This window comes from Drosophila grimshawi, unplaced genomic scaffold (genome assembly GCF_018153295.1).
Source record: "Drosophila grimshawi isolate 15287-2541.00 unplaced genomic scaffold, ASM1815329v1 contig_311, whole genome shotgun sequence".
Classification (NCBI taxonomy): Eukaryota; Metazoa; Arthropoda; class Insecta; order Diptera; family Drosophilidae; genus Drosophila; species Drosophila grimshawi.
Window position 1 is genome coordinate 12879913 of NW_025063098.1, and position 27902 is coordinate 12907814.

The following is a 27902-nucleotide window of genomic DNA, read 5'->3' on the forward strand; positions in this document are numbered from 1 at the left end:
TGTGCCATTCCAATGGAAGATGCAGAGTAAAACAGAAATTGTGCCACTTAATGAGCGAGGGCGAAACTTTGGCCAAACTTTCGGAGCAGAAAGACAAAAGTGGACCTTGGTAGGGGGTGCGGTAGCACTGGGCACGTTTAAAATAATTACGAATTTATTTAAGCTGCTTTACGGCGAAAAAATAATTTACAATAGATACTTGATGTTTAAGTGACCGATGCACTTAGAAGACAGACAGACGATGTAACTTTGTTGGTCAGTTCTTGTGGCTGACAGCATTAAACGGCATCGCCTCAACACCAACTATAGAGTGTCAAAAAGAGGAGAACGAACCAACAAATTTATGCTTATGTCATGGATTTTGCAAATTTACCCAGCGCTTAGTCGTAAAAAAATCGTTGTTGCCTACTCTACATTTTTAATGGCTGCCATTGCCATTGCCATTTCATGGCCACAAGACAAGACACTAGCTGTCGGACACAAAAAGCTGACAGTCTCTGTCGCTCTGGCAAGCGACACATACTCCAACAAGTAGACACACACCCACACACTGGAACGCACACACACAGCCACACACCCACACAAAGACGCAATTATTCTGTGTACCCCCGAACAAGAAGAACGAAATTGCCAAATACTATGCTTTCAGTGTCCAGACCTTACTTTGTACTTCGTCGCCTCACACTCCCAAGACCCTCGCAACCATCTCAGCACCCGTTCGCACATTCACCCAAAACTCATTCAACGCAGTCAACTCATTCAACTCACATGTGTAAGCGCACACAAAGGACATGTTTCGGGCCGAGTAGTCGTTGAGTCCATTTGCAAATTTTTTGGTCATGTTGCCACTGCTGAAAGCGGGTTAAAGCCACTCCCCGGACCAGTGAAAGTATTTTCTGTATATTATATGTATAGTACTTACATTCAACTGCCTTTGGCTTTGCCTTTGCCTTTTATGTTCACCAGTTGTTTGGCCAGAGTCACAGCTCCTAGCCTCGCCTGGCTCCGCCTCTGTTTCTCTCGCTCTCTCACTGTGCGTCTCGTATCTCTGTGTAGTTGTGCGTAAAAGCCTTATAAATAAGTTATACACGTGGTAGATGGGCATTGGCATCATCGTCAGCCAGACGCCAGCAAGGACAACGCACAGAACACACGCAGAGCCCACTGCAACAAATGAGAATGGAAATTTTTGAGCAGCTGTCGGGTACTGATAGAGATACAGTAGGTAACATTGTAGAGCTGCTGACCTGAATTCACTTTAAAGCTAAATATACGAGCAAAATGTAAAAAGCAAAACCCATTTGTTTATGTGAGCACTAGCCATTTTTTGCAATTATCGCAATTTTGCAAATTATATAAACTTATTTTGCAACAACAACTAAACTTTAGGCATATGCTATTTTTGTTGCCTGAAAAGTAAAAAATATTTACTGTACCCAGGTCTGACTTAATCCACATTTATTATATTCCGTTAAATTAGCACACTATACTATATATGACGATGTCGAGAATAGACCCCATTAAATGTTATATTTACATCTTAAGCTGCTACATCCCTGTGCTTCTTACTATGCAAATGATGTGTCTAATATCTCATAAGATTTCATAAATAACGTGCTTTAACGAATAGTAGGAGCTATTATTTTCCCCATCCCTACTTCTAGCTGCATCTCAAGTAGCTTGTAACTCAATTTAAATGAATTAAATTTAAGTGCTCAGCATTTACAAACCGACAACTCCGATGTAATTCACACAAATATACCTAATTGTAGGTGTTCAGATCGCTCTGGCAACGAGTGCGATTCGAGTGCGCAATTAGCAATCCCTGCCAAAAGCCATCATATCGATTTACAATTAGGCACAGCACTGCTGTAAGCTTGTAAAAAGGGTACAGGAATATTTCTTGCCAGCGTAGGGTGTGGTTCAGTGTGGTCTGATGTAAGTTAGTGTGGTGCGGTGTGGTGCGGTCCCTCCTTATGCAATTGGATTTAATGATGTGCGAACTATTAAGCGCATTAAGAGCATTAAAAGTCCTTTTTATTTTTGCGCACACTTCAGCCGCAATCTTTAAAGTGGCGGCCAAACAAAAAACGCGGACATGCAAACAACATTTATTGGCATTGACAGAAGCCATTAAAAATTTAACTCAAAAAAGAATCGCAACTGCAGCTGACACACGTGTTCGAGCATTAAAGCCAAATGAAATTAAAATTTTCGCAACTACTTGAACAAAAAGCTTTTAGCTAGGCTTTCACAGGTTTATGCTTATTTTTTTTTGTACTGGTTACTTGCTACAACAGCAGCGTAATCTAATTGAGTGCACAGGCAACGTGGCGTATGCGCAATTGAATTAGTCGCTTATATAAGATAATTCAACGCTAAATAGTAATTCAAAGACGTATACTTGGCCACAGAGTGTGCGAAAAAAATGTAAATTTAATTTAAAACACATCAGGCTCACATTATACACAAGCCAGACTCAAAATGCGCATTGGGATATGGACTCGGCCGCAGCTGTCACAGACGAAATTAACTTGCGAGCCCTGGCTAAGACAAACAGCAGTTGGAAATGAAATAAAACAAAAAAGAAAAAAAATGCGACGTGTTCACACACACAATGGCAAACACACAGAACTTGACATATGACATTTAATTTACTGTCTTCGGTGTGTTGCTTTCGCTTGGCGTACTGCCATAAGCATTTGCTCACATTCATTAATTTTCATTTTCTTGAAACATAAAAAAAGAACAGAAAACTAAGCAATATAAACCGCTAAAGCAAAGGAATACTATGAAACCCGAACACCCTAATGCAAAAGTTAAAGGAAATCAGTCGACGGAGCAATTTTTCTGGCTTGCTTTGTTATAAATTATTATATTAAAGAGCTTCACTTGATTTAAATCAACTCATTTTTAAATACTTTGCACTGACTATATTTTAATATATTATAAATATATATATATAATTTATGAACATTAAAAAAAAATGATTGATGAGAATAAAATGTGCATTAGAAACTCAAAAACTTGACAAAAAACTGGAGTATGGAGAATGATGAGGCGATACGCAAATTATACCAACTTGTACACCAATTAAGATAACCGTATTTTCCTGAATAATGCATCCAAATATAAATTTCAACTGATGTCTCACTCTACAGGTAACGAACATTACGAAAAACTAGATATTACTCATATGAGAACTGAGAAACAGAGAAACTAACTATCCTGCAAACACTCATGCGGATGAGTTCAGTGACAGTTTTTGCTTTTGGGCGCTGCTGGCGCCGTCATTGTCATTACAGACATTATGCTGCCCCCAAAGCACGCCGACACTCGGACACACACACACACACACTCAGTAACACTTATTGTGAGTGGAGTGCAGGCCATGGCTAATAAAATATTTTATGCTGGGCTTATCTGCTATATCAAAGTGTGGACCTTTGCAGATGTGACAGTGGGCAACAAAAAGCAGCGCACAGGACGCATTATTAACAGTCGCCCCTAAGAATGGCAGCAACAAAAAGCGAATGTCAAAAATAAAAGGTCACTCGCCAACACACACATACAGAAATTGTAATGGTAGAGTGTATGACTGAGAGCAACAGTCCAATGGGGGGACAATTGTGCTGGAGTGTTGTGGGGAGAGTTTCGGCAATGCAAGTACATCGCACTTCTGGTCACTTTTCATGTTTTGCCCCAGCTTTTTACCCCATTCGCTGTCAGTCTACAGTTGGTTTCAACTGCATTCCGGCTGTTGTAGCTAATTCGGGCTCAGTTTTTGGTCAAGTGCCGTACTCTGGCCTGCGAGCAAACATTTTTATGTTCTGATAATAGGACAACATGCGGTTTGCCGTATATACCACACACACAAAAACAATAACAGACACATGAAAAGTTTTCTCATTTTTTGCTGGAGAGTGGAAAGCAGGCAAAAAGGCCAATTTTTTGTCGACCTGAAGCTTTTTGCAGGTTTCGCCACTTGCTGTTGCTGTTTTTTGCCTGCCCAGTTTAATTTCCGTCAACGTTATTCCACAGTTTCCAGTACGTTTCACAATTAAAGCTAGGATTAAACGGCCTTTTAAGCTTATCAATTCGGAGTACTATACATACTTAACTGGGTCTGTATTTATAATTGACCAATGAGTGTTTTGTAGAGGGATTGGGCACATGATTCAAGCGGGAAAGAAAAAGGATCTTCGTAAAACTCAATCTGAACAAATTTGAAATATTAAATATTTAATTTTCGAATTTTGAAAAATATGTACAAAAGAGTAAAAGTGATTAGGAAACTTTTTTAAGCTTGTTTGTCTTTTATTCGATCGAACTCAAACTTGTTTTAATGGTTTATATGACAATTTGAAAGCGTGCTTAAGTTTTCTCAGCTGATCGACCCAATACATCTCTGCCCTCAATCACAATCACTACGACTGTAGTACAGGAAACAACTGTCAATGTCATTCAGTGTATATATCACAATAAATTAATTAAGTTGTCTCTGTAATATTAAAAAATTAAATGATAATTATATTTATAATTTTTAAATTGTTTCTTTACAGGTGAGTTACATTGTGGTAAATACAAATAATACTGATTCATCTTGCAACCAGCTATTGGTAAGTTATGCACAAACATAACTGTAAACAATTTCCTAAAAAATTACCATACTGAAAGCGTCATATTTTTTCTCCTGAAAACCTCTGACCACATATAGTAAGATCTGCTTCTTAGCCAGGTACGTTCTCGGATTTGGAATGACTGTATCATAGGAACTATAGGCTGAAAGATGAAACTTTTGGTGAACAATTTTTTGAGGATTTATACGAGTTTTTTTTCACGAGTTTCGTAAATAAATGTCAATTGTTAAGAATTGAATATACGGGATTGTCTGAGAAAGTGTCAATTTTGTCCACAGTGCAGTCAAGTAGGTCGAACCTACAAAGATGCAGCAACGGAAAGGACAACGCTGCCAAGCCTAGCTGGGAGTCTGTAGGCGTCAACGGAAATGGTGCAATGCATAAATTTCCACTGGGATATACAACAAATACATGTAAGCCCATGTGCACATTTGGCTTCATCGCTTATGCCGCCCCAGACTGACAATATACTTGTATTTATTTATATAGCTAGAACAACATTTATACATCTTGCATTGTGACAGACGACACACCTGCTGGAGATGAATGCTAAGCTTGAGGCAGAAAAGCCCAGCGTCACATGAACATTCAGTGTAGCTACTCCTGGAGATGCTGCAGATATATATGAATGCAGTATATGGTCACGGCGCTATTTTATCCATCAATTTTATGTGGTACTCAATCTTTTTGCGCTTCTACAAAATGGCAATTGCATTACTTGAAACCCTGCACAGTATCCAACCAGATGCAGACACATTGTAGCTGCAATATAGACACATCAAGTAATTGAATGTACTTGCGTTACGCGCAGAGGGGTTGTTTTAAGTGCTGGTCAGACGATGCAGACGTCAGAGGGGAGATGAAAGGACGTGCTTTGATTTTGAGCTTACTCAATGCTATTAACGCAAGTAAACTACTGGCGTCATCGTCGTCATTATTATCGTTGGTAGAGACAATGGTTATTGAGTGTGTTCTACAAATCCATTTCGCTCCATATTCACACATTTCGTAATGTGCACAAGTGCTGACAATAATAGCCAATCAGCAGCAAAATCCTTTTATCTAATTTTTGACAGCTTTAAGAATTTTTTTTTAATATTTTAAATTTCCAATAACTCATCGCTAAATTTTATATACATACATATACATATAAAGGATATTTTCGACTTGAAGATTTTTACACGATTTGATTAAAGCTGCATTTCTTTCATTCAACTATATTTATATAAATTAAAATTATTTTTTTAATATAAACTGTTTGCTTAACAAATTCCAATTATTCATTGCATTATTTGAGCCAGTGGTAAATTGATTTGCAGAACACACTGTACTTGCTACACTACACTGATATTTTATTCAAAGCATACATATACGTATACCAGCTATATATAGTCTATCTGTATGGCTGTCTGTCTGAATGGCTGTCTCTCTGTTTATACTGTCTGACTCTAACATTGTCTATTTGCTCAAGTGCTTTGACGCTGCGCCAACGACGAATCTTGTGTCAATAGTTGGCACACATTGCAGCCATTTCATTTGTCCTCCTCGTGCATCACTCCTTGCAACACTGCTTTGCATAGAATAAAGATTTTAAATTGAAAATTGCTTTGCCTACTGCGCCTCTGACTACAACTGAACTGATTGACAATGTATAGGATTTGCATTTAATAATCGAACTTGTGCCTCTCTGCAGATTCATAGCTATTAAATTAGGTAAATAATGCTTAAAATTCCATTCTGATGTGCGACGAGCATTGCTCAAGCTGCCATCAGTTTCAGTTATAGAAGTTATAGAATAAATGATTTTCTGTATTCATTGCTGAGTATTTACCTCGTACTAGTTTTGCGAATATTTGCGTAATAGATTTTATTGTTGTTGGAAAATTGCGGTTGTGCATGCAGCTCATCCAGTTTGCGAGAGTGGGTTACAGATATGAAAATGCATGTGTGTACTGTTTTCAAAGTGTGTATTTATTTAGTACGGCTTTCTGTTTGTTTGTTTACAATTTGGCCAATGCACAGTGGATAGAATAAGTGATTCGAGTGGTTAAAATATTGTTGAAGTGTTTCCTAAGCTGATACAAGTAATTGCGAACTTTTCTTATTGTTTTGAGCATATGAATCGAATTTGTAAATATGAAATAGTTGAGTAAGCAAATCTCATATTTTTCAAACTTTGTGCCCAACTGTTACTTAAATAAGAGATGGCAGACCTTGTCATTCCTATTTATTTATGCTGGGGACACGCCTGACTTTGGTATCTATTTCGAAAAGTGGAATCAGTTTTGTTTCAGTCAACGCAATTCGCATTCGAGTGGCTGCAGCTTATATAATTCAAGTTTGTGATTTGGTTAGCATCCATTTTTCGAGTTCTCGCAATGCACATGCACAGACACGTAAAGTTCCGAATATTTGAATAATTCATGCATGGCAATGCATAAGTCACCGGCAATGTAGCCATTGGCTCGGACCAATGGTATTGACCATTTGATGCATTTGCTACCTGCTGAGCCAAGCAAAATGTGAAATGTGATTACATAAGAGCTTCGGATCCCAATCAACACATGGCACCAATAAATAACTCGAAAATACAGCAAGATAAACGGAACAGTGAGTCCAACTGTTGGCACCATTGAGGCAAATGCCTTGGGTCATATACATTGAATTTAAAAGAAAAAACTATATTAGATGAACATTAAAGACAATTTCCAGGTCATTAAACGTGTGGCTTTATTATCAACAATGTGCACACATAACTAAATTTAGAATTTCATTGCTAAAATCGAAATTGGTTAAATAAATTATATTTAATAAATTATTAAATACATTAACTTTGATTGCTTTGCGTGTTCGAAATCTTCAGATTAATTTGTGATTATTTTTGACAAATGAGCAATTTAGTTCCGATGACAGCAATAGTAATCAATTCTTAGCTTATCGAGCTATAGTAAATAATTGATTTATTCAATGTTTAATGTTTAACTATTGCAAGTGACTTAGTCGGTAATTCGGATAATGAACAACTTCAATCAGAATAATAGAGAATTCGGCATATCAATATGTATAGATTAACCTATGGGGCATTTATGTATATATAAATTATAAATAAAATCTTCAAACCTTTAATTACAATAGTTGTGGAGTTTCTCTCACAATTCAAAAGAATTTTGTGTCCATGACTTAACGTCGTATCACTTAAATGCTAATGAATTTTTAATTCGTTTCACTCTTTTGCCTTTTCAGTGAGAGTAAAATTTCATTTAAAATGCCACAAGGACACTGCCTGATCTGGTTGCCAGGGAAAACAAATACGTAAAGAATTGTGCAATAAGAGCATGTGATTGTACTGTGGGATTAATTAGCTGTCATTTATTGAATGTGTCTACCTGTATGTGTTTACACACAAACACACATAAACACACACTTACACATCAACACAAAAGCATTAATCAAACAAAATACTGGTCTATTGATATGCCAGGTGCGCTAATTAAATCCCAATGATGTGGGATGCCCAGCATCTGTTTTGCATGGCCAAAGTCGAATGTTTTTGAAAAATAATGTTGGGATATAAGCCCTGCAGAGCCATTTATTGATTACCCAGTCCATCAGTCAATTAATCAATCATTATTATAACTCCGCACGTAATTAGTTCAACAACGCATAATTCAGGCGGCACTCATAAATCTGCACAAAATTTATAGTCGAGCCTTTTCAATAGCCAGCTGCTCGTCCAAGATCTTGAGCAGCTGCTGCCAAGCTCTCTTCTAATAGATAATTTTACAATCGCTTCTCGACCTGTCAAGGCATTTGATTTAAATTTATGACCTCCTCTGCCGTGTCCGAGACACATGGCGCAAAAAACTTTACTGGACGCCACCGATAAGAATTCTTTGAATTGAGTTGGGATTTTTGAGTGCGTGTAAATGTGTGAGAACTGATGTGTGAGGATGTGAATTCAAATATGTGAACTATAAATGGTTTTATTTATCACTCGAATACCACATTTAAGTGATGTATCCATAGTTTAGTTATTTCTCCCCAAAAAAATGGGTTTAGCCGACTTTTTAGACTTCACATTTAATGGAATTTTCATGAATTTATATAAATTTTATATAAAAGAAAAAAATAATAGAAAAACTTAAATCGATATGTTTTCTTGTTTTCTTTTAGGCAATGAACAATCTTTATTAAAAACCATTTTCAAAACATTATTTCAAAGGACTAAGCATTGATTTACAATGAAATTTTATAGGAATCAAATAAGCTAAGCACTTCGATTAAATTAATAGTTTGCTTGACAAATTTTAACTATTTTACGATTTAAGATGAATATTTTGTTTAATATGATATTTATGCCAACCTACTCAAAATGTATTCTATGCGTCAATAAAATGGATAGCTTTTTAGTTATGGGTGATACCTATATAAATTTAGATATTCATTTGACACATGAAACAGCAGTAGTACCTCTTGCGACCCAGCGTCATTTTAAAAGTATGTCAACTTCCGCTTGCAGCGGGGTCAGAGCAAATGCAGTTTGGTGTTAAGTGTTGTACTAACACCATTGACATATATAATCAATAAAGTGCCGGCAAGCCGCGTGCACTTTTTACTACAGTTTACCACAGTTTATGTTTAACTATTAACAGGATACTCGGCTTCCGAAATGAAGCAACTGCCGCCGAAGCGTCGGTAACGGCTGTCGATGTCTTTGCCGTTCCCGCTGTCCTCCTTAGCGTCCTTGTTCTCGTCGTCCTCTGAGCTGAGCTGAACTGAGCTGCACAAAAAGCGGGTCGCAGCCAACAAGAAAACAGTTGCGTTGTCGAAACATACAAACACACACATGTACATACACATACACATTCACTTGAATACAGAAGCAGGACATGAGGTATAGGACGGTGCTATGTCCTGGCCGTAGAGCAGAAAAATGTGAAGTGAAAATCGACACTCAATATTAGCACCGCTTATGAGCTATGAACGAGTCGGCAGTCGTTACAGCAGCTGCAACAGCAACAGCAGCAGCAGTCTGTGGTTGTTTGAAACCGCAGTCAACACAAACACACACACACACACACAGACATGTTCACACGTATAGTCACACATTGCAGCAGAGCGTTTTCAAGTGCTTCACAAGCTGCAATTTGACCCGATTTAATAAAAGTCAAATTGATAGAGAATATTGCAGAAATGTGAAATTGATGGAGCGTCACTAAAACAGTCTTGCATTTTAAAGCAAGTGGCGTCTACAATTGCAATCATTTCGTTTCCGGTTCCGGCACCCAAAAACTCAGGAACATTAATCATAATCAACAATGGGACCCGAGTTCAATGACGCAAAAAGGGAGGTGGTGGTGTAATGGTAAGGAGAGAGTTGATGTGCAGTGAAGCATTTACTTGACTGGTTAAGCGAGTACATTAATTAACTCATAAATCTTTTGTGCATATCAGAAGACACAATTTGCCGCCGGCAGGAATAGTAGCAGTCCAGTAGGGACAGCTTCGATAGGACCTGGCAAATGTGTGGCACGTGGCATGCTACGTAGTTCAGTGCATCATATAGAAGTGTGCCCAATTATTTGTGTTGGAATCTTTGACTAAAAATCTTTTTTTTTCTTTTTGCTCAGCCATTTTGATTAATGTATTCAAACCTCTGAAATATGTATTGATGCGCCGTACCAGCAACCAGCAACCAGCTAGCAGCTGCCAACTGCCAGTTTGCCACTGTCTAGGGCATTGTTTTGGTATTACTTTGTCTATCTTTCAAAGCCGGCAAAAGCCATTTCAACAGCCTGCCCTGTTTTGCTTTATGATGCTGAAGTTCTACTGGGACCATCAATTTGATTTTTGACAGTCCAACCTCCCTCCGATTGTGATGGATCAAAAGGGGGAACACTTGTAGCTAGAAAGTATAAGGAAGATGAAACATTGAAATCGAGTGGAGATGAGTCAGCATGCCTTTATTATATATTTACACATATTCGATACGGAGGCACTAGTTGGAAATCATTGCAAGCATTTTAAATGTATGTATTTTATATCATGTACTAATTAAAAATATTTAAAAACAGGAACTCACAGTTATATTGAGAATGTGCGACCAAATGAACATAAAATCTAAATTAAAAAAATATGAAATAAAAATTATTTTTACACTTTCATTTAGTTTCAGAATTTCTAAAAAGAGAATTGAAAGTTTTCAAATTTAACTATTTACAATATGAAATGTTAATGTTATGTTTTGCTTAATCTGTTAAATGAAGAATATGAGAATCTCTCTTCAAGTGATGTGCAACATTAACAATTGAAAACATTTCAATCACCAACTAGTTTGAGTTTTTACTCAATTTCCTTATCGACACTGACTCATTTAATTCAATTCACAACGTTTAATTTGGTTTTTACAATGAATTCATTATGACTGTGCTCATTTGCAAGCAATAAAACCAAAGTGACAATCGCTGTCGCTGGCATTATAGTCCGGTAATTTTTCCTTAGTATCTTCGATCTCCCTGAACGACTCAAGTGCAGAAGTTGAGCTGCAACCTTTTGTTGCTCGTTAAGCAAAGTGCCAGCGACAATGCAATAACTTTTAAGCTTATGCGCATTTGTTGGCTGCGTTTCTCTTGTGAATTAGATTTAAGTACTGCCATAATACAAAAAGACAGAAGACACCTCATGCGAAGCATTTTGACAAGTGCAAATATGACTGCAAATTTGTCAGCATGAAAGCGTGTTGCATCCACATTTACCTGCCTCTGTTTTTTCTATTCGAGGTGATTTGTCAAATGACGTCTGTTGATTTTATGGCATGTCAGGTTGCTCGAGTTCCTGTTTCTGTCTTCGGGTTTTTATGTGTACGCTTAGCAATTTGCAGTAAGTGCATCATTTGTATGCATTAAGAATAAATGGTAACAAGCACCGACAGCCACATGTATACTCTCTTAAATTTTCGACTGATCCGTTCTTAAATTGGATTGTATACAACATGTTGTTGATTTTGTTGTTGCTGATGTTATTTTTATGGCAGTCGGAGCAACGGAATGATATCAAAGCAGGTTAGACGCTTATGAGGTTTTCCATTGCCAACCACCGCAACTCCACCGCCCTTAGCAGGTAACTATGACTACACTCAGACAAATATCAAGCTGAAATTCAGAAAATCAACGATCGTTGGGCGCCAGCTTTTTTCATTTACATTCATTTTGACTGCCCGATTCCAGCTCGACATTCATATTAAAATGATGGCCTCAAAAATGAATAGAGATGGTCACAACTTTCTAACTTGTTCTATATTAAAAATATGAAATAAAAGTAGTAACAATTTCATAATTTTAGGATTCTCGATTTATTAAAGTAATAAAAGCATTTCTAATTTTATAAGATTTATTTCTAAAAAACAGAAAATTGCATTTTCGATATTATACATATCAAGGTGATTTTTTCTGAGTGTGGCTATATTCACTGGCATATGCTTCACAGATGTATACATGTGTGTGTGTGTGTGTGTGTGCGTATAGTGTGTATGCATATCATCATGATTATAATCAGCAAGCGCAGGGGCACTTAGCGCTTGTAATGTTGTTGCTTCTGGCACTTTTGTCGGCTTGCTGCACATCAAAGGCGCCGCGTAATGAGCAGCACACGCCAACGTTCTCCTCAGGCGCTGCTCCCTGGTCCCCTTGGTCTCCCATCCCATGCCGCTCGTCCACCAACGTCTACTAGGGCAAATTGACTTTGTCTGTGTATTTTTGACACCTGCGGCAATTCATTTTCATGTCCATGCCAAACAACACGTTCCTTACATCCCCCCATCCCACATCTGTCCCACAACGCTCAGCTGCCTTTTGTATCAAAGATAATTTAAAGCGAGCCCAAAACTAGTTCACGGATAACAGCAGTAGCAAAGCAATGGACTGGCGACCGTGCGGGCGGGGCTGGCAAAATGGTGGCAAGGGACTCTGGCCGGGCAACCTACATATTTTGCAGTCATGGTTTTTGGGGCGTGGCTCATGTTTTGCTTTTTGGCTTGCTGATTCGTAGCCGCAAGTCTCGAAATTCTTTAGCTGCGACGTTGCACAGCCAGCGAATTTTGTGGGCCAGCAAAAAATATACACAGAAAGCATATCCAGCTTCATTGTTGCTCCCTAAAAGTATGCCACGTATTTTGTGTCGTATATGAAGCATTTTTGCAGCATCGCTCTGCCACACCATGAGCCAGATAGATTAAATGATGTGAGAATCTCACTTGCACATAAGAATAACAACATTTTGATTGCATATTCAAATAAAATAGAGATTATGCGAACTAATTTTTTACCATGAATAATTCCCGATCGTCAAATTATGGAACTTTCTAAGTATGCAATGAATGTGAGTTATAACCAATAAAAAACTTTTTCTCTTGTCCCAGCCATAAAAATAATGTAAACTTTAAAAATATGATAAGTTTTCTTCATATGTCTGAATAAAAAATGTATTAATCTGGCTTAATCAGCTCTTATTTGTGTTTGAGCATATATTGACAAAACATCGCTAAATAAATTAGTATGTAAAAGATACTGTAACCTCTCAGATGGTTTGAAAAGAATATTTAAAAAATCTAGTTTTATCTTTCAAAATTTATGCGTTCTGACAATTGCTTAAATATAGCTATATTATTGTGTAAAGAGCCTATAATACTTTGCGAAATCTGGGTATAGCCTTTTCAAATTTTGAGCACTCGTAACAAGAACTATTTAAATGTTTTATAGTTCAAGGCTAGCATGGGAAAGCTCTAAGAATAACGTATTTCTCTTTATGCAAAATATAATTCAAGTGAACATTTCCATTATCTATGCTACACTCATATATCATATTATATTCATCACTTTTTTAAATCAAAATTCATGTTTTTATAATTTTGTTATTTAATTTGCACCTAGGGCTATTTAATTCATACAAATTTTGGAGATTTTTGAGTACGTCGGTAACTTTGATATTCACGTGACCTGTGAGTGAGTGAGTGGCACCTGTAAGTGAAAGAGACAGCCACATTTCGTCTGCTCTTTTGGCGTTTCTCATGTAAATGTCGTTGCATAAACATAATTAACTTGGCACGGCCTGTGGTCGTATGAAACTTTTTTACGGTCGCATAAAAGTGCTCAAGGGCTTTTTGCCAGTGGCCAATTGAGGTTAGAGTCAAAGTTTTCTCGAAAGTTTTGCCATAAAGCCGGCGGCTCAACAAACACCGATTGGAGACATAAGCTAAACACGGCACAGCAGAAACACCAACAATAACAACAACACAACTGCTGCATAGTTATGGCCACATTCACCTGCCACAGCTGCCAATTGGCTTTGTGTCGACAGGCGCAACAGTTCGGCATTTGTATTCTTATTGATAAGTCAGCAACATAATACAAGTGCCAACTGCTTTCAATTTCAGCCAAAAACATCTGCTCAACTGCATTGTATTCAATTGTGCGATGGGCTACAAGTGAGATGTCTTTGCAGGCAACTCACACAACCCCAACCAAAGCGACAACCCCAGTCACAATCCGCTGCCGAAAACGAACATCTTGCTCCTTCCCAGGCAACATCAATATCAATTGCACTTTGGCTCCCCCGCGGCGTGTAGTCCATGTGTTGTGAGATATATACGCGCTGTCTTGGTTACAGTTACAATGTCAGCGTTTAAAGCTCAATTGGTTTAAGTGTCAGTGCATTTGAGCTCTCAGGCGGGGGTAACTCACATTTCAGAATGGAATTTTGTGTTGTTTTGAGCACCCCCTTTGCAAGAGCATCTGCTGCATTCAGCATGTAGCAAATTAACCACAAAATTGTGCACTAAAATGGAACAGCTAGAACTTAGCAATCATTCTGCGGTCTCCGAATGACGGACCAACTAATGAAGCGTATTTCTCACTTGGACACACACAATCTATAGTTAAATTGCTGAATTCCCAAGTGAGCTTTTATGTTGAGCGGCTTTGTGGCCAATTTGAATTGATTAATGGTGGTTGTCCTTTTGAATGTTCCACTAGTGAGTTTTTAGTGGATTAACACTGCTTATGTGCATTTAATGATTGTCAATCTTACAAGACTGACTAGACTTACTAATATATGCTTATGCTTAGGAACTATTTTTAAAGTTGAGAAACCAAACAGTAAATATAACCAATTACTCAACTTATTAAGTTATTTGAACAGAATATTTTCTTATATGAATAATAATCTTTATCACCCATTAATAAAATGTTTATTTTAAAACTTTTCAAGACTAAACTGCTGTTAAACATAAATGATCATTATTTATTCATCGGCCCGCAAACTTTTCCATTTCGCTCTCTCGCTCTCGCTTTCTTTGACAATCCTTTTGCATAGCACTTAGAGTAAGTTGCTAGCATCGCTCAGTCACTGTTGCCAGGTACCCCTAAATAGTCCACTGAGTGCAGCAGGCAATAAATGCTAATATTTTATTTAAAACGCTGCTGCAAGAACATGTATTTGTGTGCACCTGGCATTCAAAGCGCAGCGCACCAACTCCCCAACCTTATAACTTAATATGTGAGGTGGAGGACATACTACACATATTATACGGCGAATGCGTTGGCGTCCTCGAAACACAAAATAACCTTGTGAGCGCTGCGCTGAAAGATTGAAGTACTTTAAATTAAATATTGTGCGCCAATGTAATGCAATACCATGCACGCATATTTGCACATCATTTACCTAAACTACTCAAATGCCTGGCAGTAAGCGGCTTCTCCGTATCGTTGGCCCTTATGGTTGCTTATGTTCAAGTTACATGTTGTTCAATCGGCGCTAACGTTTTGATGTTTCGACTCATTTGTAAACCCTTTTGGGCACCATGTACGAGTCCTCACATGATGCTGCCGGCAAAGTTAGACGTTTGCTTTTATTTATGCAAAAATAATTTCAAATGCTTCGCATACTTTTTGACGTTCGCTGTTAAGCGCGCACAATTCCATAACCTCAGTCAGGCCACAGGCGCGCGTGCCATGCCCCTCGAGCCACTCGGCTCCTCGAACTAAGAATCTAATAAAACTTTTGCCAGTTACCTGCAGCAACAACGTCAAGGTTGGGAATGAACAACTCGGCTGCTTATTTGCTTATCATATGCAAATTTTCATGTTTCAAGCTCAACTTTTTCTTTAGCAGACAGCCGGGTACCTAAAATATAAAAAAAACCAAAGGAATGTTTAACAAGCTACCTAAGGGGGCTACCGAGCACAAAGTTCAAATAACAAAATTTCTGCTTTTACTTTTATGTAAGAGGCGAGGCTGGCATGCCTCTATATATACATATAAATATTCATATTTCTGTCTGTGTATGTGGGTGTCGATATGTGGCTTTGATTATACATATAACTCTCTCTTTCGTGATCTGTGCGCTGTTTTGCCTCAGGCCATGTTATCGAAAGAAGCTCTGTGGAAAAATATCAAGTATATTTTACAAATAAATTATATGATACATTATCGTGAGGCAACAAATAGCAGTCATTAGCAAGCAAAATAATATTTTATTGAATTGACTCCCAAGAGATTTGCATAATTTGCGAGCCAGATAATGACGGACCAATTACACCAGGCGTGAGATTGATAAGGGAAAAGTGCAAAGTTGAGAACCAACTGACAGAAAAAAAAAACAGAAATTCAAATTTAATAAATTCAGCATTAATATGTAAGAAAACAATGAAAAGTGGAAACGAGTTATACGTCTATACATTGTAAGACTAACTTTGATTAAGCAATATATATTATACCTAATATATCCTCACTTAATCCTTTTAAGCAGCACTTCAGCTACACCAAGTCAATAAAAACTGACACTTTATTTAAAAAAAAAGTTCTGGAAGTTGCTGACTAACTCCCAAAAGAGGCTCAAAAAGAAATGCGAAAGAAAAATAAGCAAATTTTATTCGAAACGTAAAGCCAGTTTATATAGGATCACTAAATTGAAGCAGACACCCGGACACATGTGCAAGGAATTAAATCCAAACGACTTAACGGCTATAGTTGGGTCTCTCCCCCACATGTACCCCTGACAGAAATTCAATTACAACTGCAACTTGTGGCAACGAGAACAATTACAAAGAAAAAAATACCAAAAATGGTGGCTGCCATTGTATACATGTTAATATATCAGTCGAAAAAGTATGCAACTGGGCCAAAAAGGGGACCGAGCGCGAATGCAAAACAAATAAGAGGGAAATGAAAAACGAGCTCAACTGGAAAATTGCATGGCTCACCAAAAAAATATTCGCAGACGCACATATGTGCGCGTACAAGTACACACACATGCACATATTCAACAAGCGGAAGTCAACCCGCCGACGTCATTTCCGGAATTGCTGCGCTTCGTTACTGATGTTGTTGCTGTTGTTGTATTTGTCAAGATGCCTACTTAATAATTCACAGCACTTTGCAAACAAAGAGAGGCAGGCAACTGCAACAGCAGATGCAGTTGACATCAAATATTTACCATAATGAAAGACAATTTCATTTGGGGAAAACCACAAAGCAATAAATTTCGCTTATTACAAACAAATTGACGACCAATCAAGAAATAGTTTCAGTTTCAATACATTTTTCGACACAATTTTTGAACAAGTTTTTCTCTTTTTAGATATGTCTCTCGCTGGCTGTAAGTCAAAATTAAAAAAACACCTTGAAAATAAATGAACTTCTTCCTCCAGAAGATAAATGTATAATTAAATATAGAAATTAATTGCAATATAAAATGGTTACATTACTAAGATTTTGTTTATATACAAATGTATGTATATTCATACGAATTTAGCTGAGCACTCAACACAAGTGTTATATATCTGTTGGTCTGTTGTTTTAGATTTCATTCATATCGCATAACAAAATGCTGATGTGCTTTATTAGCACGGTTTGTTAAGTTGCAAATAAAGTGCACGATAAAACAACGAACAAAAACACGAGTTTCCGAGTTGCTTGTATTTGTACACGGTGCAGGTGTGTTAAAGGCGAGAATACGATTAATTCATTAAAGTAAGTACTGCAGATAGTTACATTTGTTTCTACAACTCCCAACAGATTCTTAAAAAGATTTAGTCTCTACTTTTGAGAATCTTTATTTCCAGTTTATTTTTCTACCCCCTGTAATTTAATTATTTAATTTCAGCTTGCATATTTTTAAGTAAGTTGTGTAAAATAAAATAAAATACTTATACAGCTCGATAAAAACATTGTCTACCTGCGTTTCAAACCTAATATAATCAATTAGAAATTACATATTACATTCTACTGACGGAAAAATAATATTTTAAATTTACAGAAAGCTATTATAAACAATTTTCATGCAGATATATAAAATTTGTACTTTAGAATATTGAATGTCCTACTACAACAACATGCCACTTTATTTAATTAAACTTACAGGGTATACAAAATAAAATGATTAAGAAGTCTGCAAATAATGTTGGGCATACGCAACTTTGATAAATATCAACAAGAAAAACCGGAGTACGAAATTTGGTGTGTGCCAAAATAAATAAATAACAAATAAAGATAAATTCCTATATGGGAATGAAAATGAAATAATCTGCCAACTAAAAGTCGCATAAATAGCTGTCGAATGACATTCATTTTCAGTTGTTCTTCTTTATATATGCCATTTTGTGTCTGTGTGTGTGTTTCGGTGAGAGTGTGACGTCATAATGTGTGTATATGTGTTTTGTTGATGCTGTTGCCTGTTTAATTTTTTTGTTTTTTCTTTTTTTTATTGCGGTCACTGACACGTGTACGTATCACTTCAGACATATACACTAAATTATGCAGACAAGATGGTCGGCAGATTTTGATTTGATTTATCGCTGAGTGTGGATTTTTACAGGCGGCTAAGGTAGCGACCATGTCAAATCAATGCCATCAAATTACAAATCATTAACATTAAATTAGCATAATTCATTTCGCGCCCATGTCCAGAGCCAGTATTGATTAATTTGATTAGTCAGATCTCTATAGATGTAGTGGGTGTAAATGCCAGCAGCACCATTTGCAATTTCCCGGCACGTATATCAAACTCAAACAACAGCACACTTGCACACACACACTTGTCAACAACAAGGACAACTGACGCAAGCAGATCAAAATTACTACATACTTGGCCAAAGTTGAAGTATCCCAAAGCTTTCTGTAATCATATGTTTTATTTGAGTCCTTTTCGTATCGAGTATCTCTTCAGCAAAACTTTTTGTTAGAGAAAAGAAATCAAATACTTGTGCAGGGCTCAAATTGAAAGTTTTACAGTTCTCGCATTCTACAATTGATTGTATGTATTCACAGATCCGGATGAATGAACAAAAAAGGTTGCTTGAAGTACGTCATCTACCAAGAAAATGTATTTTTGAGCTTTAATTTAAGTTAATTTCTATTTAGAATATAGTTAGTCAATTAAGAGCAAGATAAATATTGATAGCTGGAATGTAATTATCACTTCGAGATATCGTTAACACTGGATGAAAGTTATTAAATAGATATTATCTCACTATTGAGTGAGGTTAATGAGCTTTAAAAATTGCTTTCCTTCAATTGTTTCCCTTTAAATATATGTGGATGTTTTTATAAACTTTGATTTCACACCATTTTCTATTTCCTTTTCAATTTAGTCACGTACACACTATTTTAATCAGTCAATCGGCCAGTGGGAAAAACAACTTGATTGATATAAAAATACACATAGATTAACTATTATTTATTGTGTCATTCTTATATTTGAGCATGATTTTAAGAACTAGACAGCATAGTTAGCTTAAAGCTTGATATTAACACAAATCTGCATAGCTTCCATAAGAAAATAATAATTTTGTTATTGCTAGCAGACAGTAGGCATTCAGAGGCCATATGCATACATCTAAGTCGATGTAAATACCCCTGTTCTGCTGGCCAATTGTTAGAATCAATAAAATCAAATATAACTTCTTTTAAATATTTGTATTATTATTATTATTATTATTATTTTTGTCTTTAGTGCAAACAAATAACTTTTCAGAATTTTTGTATAAAAACTGTCATAAAAAACAGATTCCGGAGACAACAAAAAAGGTGCGCACTTTTGATAATTGGCTGCACAACAAAGTCAGGACATGAGCGCACACAGACAGACAAACTGTCACAAAAATAACAGGAGCATTATGTACTCACAACGCATAAGAGAAATGAACATAATTGCTTGTTTGTGCTTAATGTACCCTAACATTGCAGCATTTGGGCTTGTCAGTTAGTGTAAAAAGTAAAGTAAAGTTTTGCAGAAAATAAAATGCGGGCTAGCGAAGCGGCGAACTATGCAAGAAACGCATTTCCAGTATGCGTCGCACTATGGAACAAATTGAGATTTTATGATACACAAATTTGATTGGCGTATAGATAAATTGAAATTTTTAAATCTAACTTAAACTTATTCTCTCAAGGTTTCCGTTTATATGAATAGTAAATCATATTCTTTTGTATCTATAAGTTGTCTACAGCTTTTTAGCGAATTACATAAACGTTTTATTTAAATTTGCAAACCCTCAAAAAAACATTTTACTACCTATTTTTAATTGGAGTTGTAGTTCGCATATTTATTCACTTCTAGTGCTTAACATAGTTTAAAACGCAATTCAAAATATGTACCATTTAAAGGAACATTAATTAAGAGATAAGATGCACAAACAAAGATTAAACAATCTACTTAAGCAGCCAAGAAGAAACCAAAGCTTCTGGTAAAAACTGCTAACTACCTTTTGGTTTTTGTATACATGACTAACAGTGTAATTTTATTAATAATTTATATAATGCAATTTACTTTTCAAAATGATTCTATCTCAAAAATTGCCAATCTATCCCATAATGGTTCGGTGAGTGTAAGTGTGTGTATGTGTGCCTCTGTTGGTGTGGGTGAAAGGACACTGTCACACTGTAGATTATGTCCCTTGAACAGCAGCTGAACAACAATAACAATTTTAAGCGGCACAAAGTGCATGTGGATGGGCAGCAGAAAGTGAAGAAAGACAAGCATGGAAAAGTACACCAAATATGCAACACACACATGCCCACTTTTCTATATTTATTTACGCTTATGCATGTGTGTGTGTGTGTGTGTATGTGTGTTAGCAGTTTGGCTGTCTTGAGTGTTTGGGCCAAAGATTAAATGGTGTTTATGATTGCACCGTAGCAGCTCTGTGCGCATTTGGTGCTGTCTCTGTAATACTTCTGACACTTCTGCAAAATTTATGAGTGCACACATTTTCACATACTCACACTCCCACACAGAAACACATAAATGCTTGTAAGCCTTTGAGTGTTTCACACTACAAGTAAAGAGACAAAAATGTACCATAAAGTATTTGTAATGCAAATGCATCCATAACTTATTTCTGATTCTGTTTGAAATTTCTCTGTTTCTCTGTCTTATCTTACAGGGTTGGACCTGGCCTAAGATGGGTAGCGTGCTCTTTGCAGCTGTCTTCATAGCATTACACTTTGCCACCGGCGGCCTGGCCAACCCAGATGCTAAGCGTCTCTACGACGATTTGCTAAGCAACTACAATCGACTCATACGACCCGTGGGCAACAACTCCGATCGTCTGACGGTCAAAATGGGCTTACGGCTGTCACAGTTGATCGATGTGGTAAGTAATATTAATATATAAATAAACTATAAAAAGTCTATAAATTAAAAAAAAATTATTTATATATTTGTTTTATTAAAATTGAAAATGTAAAAGATATAAACACATTTTGAGGCAATATAAAGATAAAATATAATAATTTCTTACAAAGATTGGAGAAATCCAGAAGAAGCAAATTACACAAAAAGTATTTAAATTTGTAATTTAGATGGTAAATTACAGAAAATGGCAAAGAGAAAAATGAGAGAGTGAGAGTGGAGCCAGAATTAAAGTCACTGTTGTAATTAGCCAAATATATACTGTGCCGCATTTGAGAAAAACAATACATTGTAATACTGTAATAATAAATTACTCACAACTTATCGCACACAATTACTGAAAATCTTCAGTAAAAAAAGTATCATTCTGCTAATAGGTAGAAACACCATTTGCTGCTGGCTAACTGAAAATACATTAATTTGTTGTTAATGATTATGTCATCCAGCTTAACTGTCATTTCTTTGACAACTGAGCTGCTTGACTGCTTATCAAACGACAATCAAAGCAGATTAATTTGCAAAGCCAGTAACGCCGGTAAGCGAGCAAATAGCATTTGCGGAAGCTGCGACAAAGTATCAGCCGCATAATTAATAACTGTTTACCGAACGCTTAATAGGCAGTCGAACTAAGCCAGAGCAGTGTTTACCCAATCCCCTTCACCCTCGCCAACACTCTTTCACTGCGTAGACAACATTGTTTGCATAATAAATCAATGGGATTTTCGATTTATTGTACAACGACTGATGATTGTTTCCTTCATTAGGTCTGCAATTGCAGTTGGGGACTTGCATACGGCTCAATCAGACCAGCAAAATTGCGCAATATATCATAGGTCAGAACTTGGGCCAAATTGCGTTAAAGCAACAAAAAAAAAACAAAAAGGGAACTCCAATTGCTAGCAGATTTAAAAGCAGCAACAGAGCTAGCAAATGGCCCACAATTTCTTGCCCAGTTTGGATGCACATACAACAGGAAATGGAAAACCGGTTAACAGTTACGTGAGCTGTGTTGGCCAAACAGTAGCTGAGCTTTACGGCTCCCTTCTGCATTTGGCCTGATGCTTCCTGCTTTCTACATTCTGCTGCCTGCTGCTGGCTTCGACTCCTTTTTTTGCTGTTATAAATCACGCGCTAAGCACCAAGACCACTAAAAGGCATGCCAAACAGCAGTCAGTAGCAGCAGCAGCCATAGTAATGCACATTGGGTTATGATGTCTTAATATTTTGCCAAATTGAAACTTTGTTTGCCCAAAAAAAAGTTTGTTTCACAAAGTTTTTATAACAATCTTTATGGATTTCGCGAATCTGCTTCTGAGTAACTTCAAAGTGTATTTTGCAAAGTCATTATGCCAATGCGTATTTAATAAAAATTCGTTCATTTTAGAAAATAGTCTTATTAGAGCTACCTTCTTATATATGATGTATGAAGTCAGTAAGAGTAAATATTATATACATATTATTTGTAAAATGCATCGAAAAAACTTTTAATTTCTTAAATTTATTTAAGTTTCTAGTTTAAAAATGCATTTGAATTAAAATTCGTAATTTTTGCACACTTTCCCATACATCTCCAGGCACTGTGCATCTGGCATAAGGTGCTTATAGACGAAATTGCTTTTATGTATGCGAGTGTGTATGCTTGTATACTGCACAAAAATGATATTGCACATACGGTCTGTGTGCCCTTCTGGTAACCGGCTTGAAATATTTGGAGAATTTCTTTTATTGCAAAAGTCCACTGGTCACTTTTCGTTGTTGTTGTTGTTTGTTGTAGTTGTTTTCATTGGAATGCACGTGTTGCCTCTTTCCCTTATTGGCGTACAATTCCTTGTACATTCTATCGAACAAAATCAGTGCACTTGCCTTGCTCAATTTCTACTTAGATTGAAAATAGCAATCATCGGACATACAGCCAGTCATACCGTACATACTATATATATATACATATAACAGATCCAAAGCCAGATGCGTTTGAGCCAGAATTTATAATTTTACATGTCCCATTTGCCTGTCTCCTACCTCTAAGTCCGAGCAGTAAGTAAGGCGGTAAGTAGCTTAACTTACTGATTACAAGCAAGCCAATAACTCATTCAGGACAGGAATTATGGAGTGTATTCAAGGAGAGTATGTGAGAAGAGATAGGCTAATAACAGAATGAAAGAGAAGGAAGTTGAGCAAACTAGTTGAGATCGGCTAAATTGTTGGTTGCAATGCTGCAAAACGCAATCATGCGAAAACTCCAGATCATAAATTGACATAGAGAGAGAGAGAGAGAGAGAGAGAGAGAGCGGGTCTCTAAAATGTACACAAAAGATTATATTTAAATATTGTTTATTCCATTCAGAATACATTTTATATTTGCCTCTTGTATTTCTTAATCAATTATAACAATCATAATACTAGACTGACTTATTTACAATTGTCACAGCCACAGTTTGCTTACTTTTATGCAAAGCTCAAATATTTAGCCAGAGCTCAAAATATTTTTATGGTGCAAAACTTATTTACGGCAAACAGGATATTCGATTTAAATTGTAAACAAGCTGGAAGACGAGAATGTGGCTAAATTCCATCCCGGCCCAGTGGCCACAGACACAAAATGCAAATTCAGTTGCAGCTGCCGCTGCACCATCATTATACTTTAAGCCTTAGCTTAAGCAATTTAAACACTGTATATCCTACATCCTGTTGAGTAGTAATGCAACCGGCCGTAGCTCTAAGTGCAAATAAGCAAGCAGCCGTAACAGCAATAACAACTAGACCAATTACATAGCTACAAACCCAGTTAGGCTCTAGCCAGCACTAGCTGTAAGTGTGAGCCGACATGGACATGGCCATTCACACTCAGAAAAAATAATCGCTCTGAAATTTAGAAATAAAATAAAAAACGACCTGAAAATCATCATGTTTGTCTAGTTTCTAAATTTACGGAAAAAATTTCATAAAATCAGAAACGCTTCTCCAAGTCAATAATCACTAAAAATAATGTTTTTTTTCTTATAATAAATATTCGAAAAAATTGTAAGCTGTCTAAAATCTCTTCATTTGTGTATTCCACAACCTCAAAATTCTGTGTTGACATAAAAACAGCCTGAAATTCCGAATTTGTTCTTCAATATTTAACAATTGGAATCCAGAAAACAGAATTTCAGAGAGACACAAAATTACTTCACCAGCTTAGCAAATAACTTTATTGAAAAATGAGGGGGACTTCCCTTTGTGTTAAAAGTATGGTGATTTTTAATATTTCGATCTGTTTTTTCTTAGTGCAGTAGCAGACAGAAGCAGACTCGGTGGAAGTGTTGCTACTGGTGCGGATGCCGCACATAAAACATAAAGGATACGCGCCACGCTTGTCGTCGTCATAGACGCCGCTACTGCAATTTTATCTCTTCCTTATGCCACCTCTGTCTTTGTGCTTGGTCTTGGCTTTGTCGTTTTATTGCCGGTTTTCCGCGTCGCCCGCACTTAATGACCTTTTAGACGCTTAGACTTTCAGACGTTCATGCTGCCTCTGGCTGCAAGCTGGGGAGCTGGGAACCAGGCACTGAGCGGGTGATTAGTAGGTCACCACCACGACAAACACAGTTCACATGGCAACCGCTGGCAAAATCTATTAACACTGTGTATCCCAACTTATATTGCTCAGACTACAGCTCTGGGTATTGAGCATCTATCTCGGCTCTGGCTTTAGCGTGGTGACGTTATCTGACTGTCTCGGTGGGAAACGCATTACGGCGCATCATTATCATTTTGTCGTTAATTACATTTTTCAACGTCTAAGTGATTTATTCCGCAATTTTATCGTTTTCTAATTTTTTTCTATTGAGTCTCTCCTATGCTGCCTGACGCCAACGTACTTACGCTCAATGAGTTGCTTGCCGTATGGCACCTAAGTAAATATGAAAGGGAAGACACAACAACCATAAATATAATGAAAGCGACTCCATGACATGAGTTCGTCCCTTTTATATATATATACTTATATATATATATACATGTCTGAATTGAAAGCTGTGGTGTGTTGTCGTGCGTGCATCTGTTAAGACACAAATTAGAGCACTTTGCCCGGATGTTGATGATATGGTTGAATTACTTACGCTGAAAGCTAGAGAAAAATACAGTATTATAAATTATTTTGTGGTAATGCTTTCTCATTTCTAACAGAGTGAAAATAATAAAGCTGAATGCAGCAAGGAGGTGATATGACTAAATATGACTAAATCGACTACATTTTTTGGCGATAGTTAGTGAGAGATTCAACGAGACTTTAATTACTATTCACAATATCGAATAGGTTCCGAAAATAATATTTTAGATATAAAATTTAAATACCTGGAACTTGAGTTCTGCAGATTCAAGCAAATTCTAGTCGTTATTATTTATTCCATCTCATAAATGTTATATTATATATATTGTCCTTCCGCCTGATCAAATACTCGAAATGTCTGTGCCATCTTTATAGTTGAGCAAACTTTTAAATCCACTTCGCAGCTTCCTGCAGCGATGATTAAATGTTAAGCTTGTTTAGCTGCTCTTAGCTTTAAATGCAGCAGCTGCTCAATCTGTTTTCTCTAATCCGGATTTCCATCGCTCTGACTGCCTCACTATTCTGTGCCACATAAATTGATTAAAACTCAATGATGCTTCAAGAATACAGTCTCCAACAACGACTGCGACTGTTTCTTATTACTGCAACTCACTTCAAACTGCAGCGCCATTTAATTCACTATATGCCATGGCCAACCACTTGACAGCCACCGACTGCCCTACAACTCCTTAGCCATACAGCCACAAATGCCCTGGCCTCCCCATAAGCAAACCGACACTCTGCACACAGCTTCGCAAATTTCAAACCCATTTGTTAACCGACCCCAGAAGCAGTCCAGTTGTTCAATTCACTAAAAAAAAACACTCACCCGTCGTAGCGATTTTCAATTTGATGCTTCCCACTCAATGCTCAAGTTGTCACAAATGCTGGCACCCTACAGCAAACCCCCAAACTCAATCTTCAATCTCAAGCCATATCCTTTCCGAAAAGGTTAGACGGGATTTGACATTAAATTTGAGTTGCTTACGCAAAAGTTAGGTGAGCCAACGTCAATTTTTTAAAATATTCATATGAACTCTATATACATTACGAACAAAATCTTAAGTTTGATATTTAGACTATATATATTTTAGATATAAGTGTTTTGAATGCCCAACTGGCTTCATATAGCCATATATAAAATTAATTTGGAATTAATATAATATCGATAGCGAAAAAATTGATTAAGGGACAGTATTAAACGCAAATTCTTGCCTAATTAAAAATTTTAGAATGTTTATTATTATTTGAAGAGTATTTGGCATTGGAATACGTTGATTTATTTACAAGCAATTGGTCAATCGCTAAGCCAATAAGCATTCGAACTCTAAATACAAATTCAATTATAAGTGGTCTTTGTAAGTAACAATTTTTTCAATTTATTCTCATTTCAGAATTTAAAAAATCAAATTATGACTACCAATGTGTGGGTGGAGCAGGTAAGCTGAATTTTTCTATTTGACGTATACTTTTTTTTGGGAGGGAACGTCTGCCATTTTGTAATCTGGCTGCTGGGAAACTCGCCAACGTTTCCGTGAAACATGAATATACCATTTGCATGCCACGCTGCAGCCAAATCCAAAATAATTTCGCTGGCCAATCCTTGCGTTCGCATAATGCCAATTTGTGACCAGCTCTTGGTTCTCGTATTGAACTTGGCCAAGTGGCGGAGCTGGCCGCTCTGCTGCAGATATTCGTACATGAGCGTTGGCTATGCATTAATGCGCCATTTAACCAGCTGAACCATGAACAAACAGAAAAAAAAACAACAAGAAAACACAACAAAAAATGAAAACTAAATATATATATATTTATATCTATTGTCTGCACTGAGAGTTCTTGGCTGCTGCTTTTAAGCACTCCAATAGAGCGGCTTTAAAGTTTTTTCATAAAATATGCACACAAATCCCCTGCACAAATTGCAGTCAATAGCTTTTGAAAGCTTATGCCAAGTTTCTGGTTACCCAATTGACAAAACAAAAGCAAACCCCAAAATTACAAATAAATAATGCATCACATCTGTTTCTGTGTATTTGTGCATTTGACTTCCAAAACTGTTCATGCACATTTTGGCAATTATTATTTTGGCGTCATAATAAGTGTAATTTGCTTGGCTTCATGTAAGTGATTCCAGCAGGATTTCGCCAAATACATTTTTCAGGCTCTTTATGTTACTTATATAAATTACAATAAATCAGCAAAGAGGACTACAGAGTATTACAAAGCACCTTTGCGATATCGCTATGTTTTATAAAAATTACATATTAAAGTATTCCAAAAAATTAGCAAAGATTAATATTTGCAATAAACATTTTAAAAGTGACCGTATTTTTCAGTAGCTCACAATTTATTTGGGAAAGAATGCATATATTCGTGATGTAAATTGTTTCTATAAATATGCAAATTTTTTATGCTTCATGCAAGCAAAAAAGGGAAATCTTGTTAAATGAATTCCGAAAACAGAAAACATTTATTGTAGTTTTAT

The 27902-nt window shown here is 36.6% G+C and overlaps 1 protein-coding gene across 1 annotated transcript in view; it reads left to right on the top strand.

The window, feature by feature from the left end:
* Nucleotides 1-27902, top strand: part of LOC6563644 (acetylcholine receptor subunit alpha-like 1) — a 59983-nt gene that overhangs the window by 16074 nt on the left and 16007 nt on the right. Inside the window, exons 2-3 of the mRNA XM_001989436.3 lie at nucleotides 21080-21289; nucleotides 26812-26856. Of these exons, the coding sequence (XP_001989472.1) occupies nucleotides 21098-21289; nucleotides 26812-26856 (237 nt within the window). The 5' untranslated portion in view covers nucleotides 21080-21097. The remainder of the gene's footprint in view (nucleotides 1-21079; nucleotides 21290-26811; nucleotides 26857-27902) is intronic.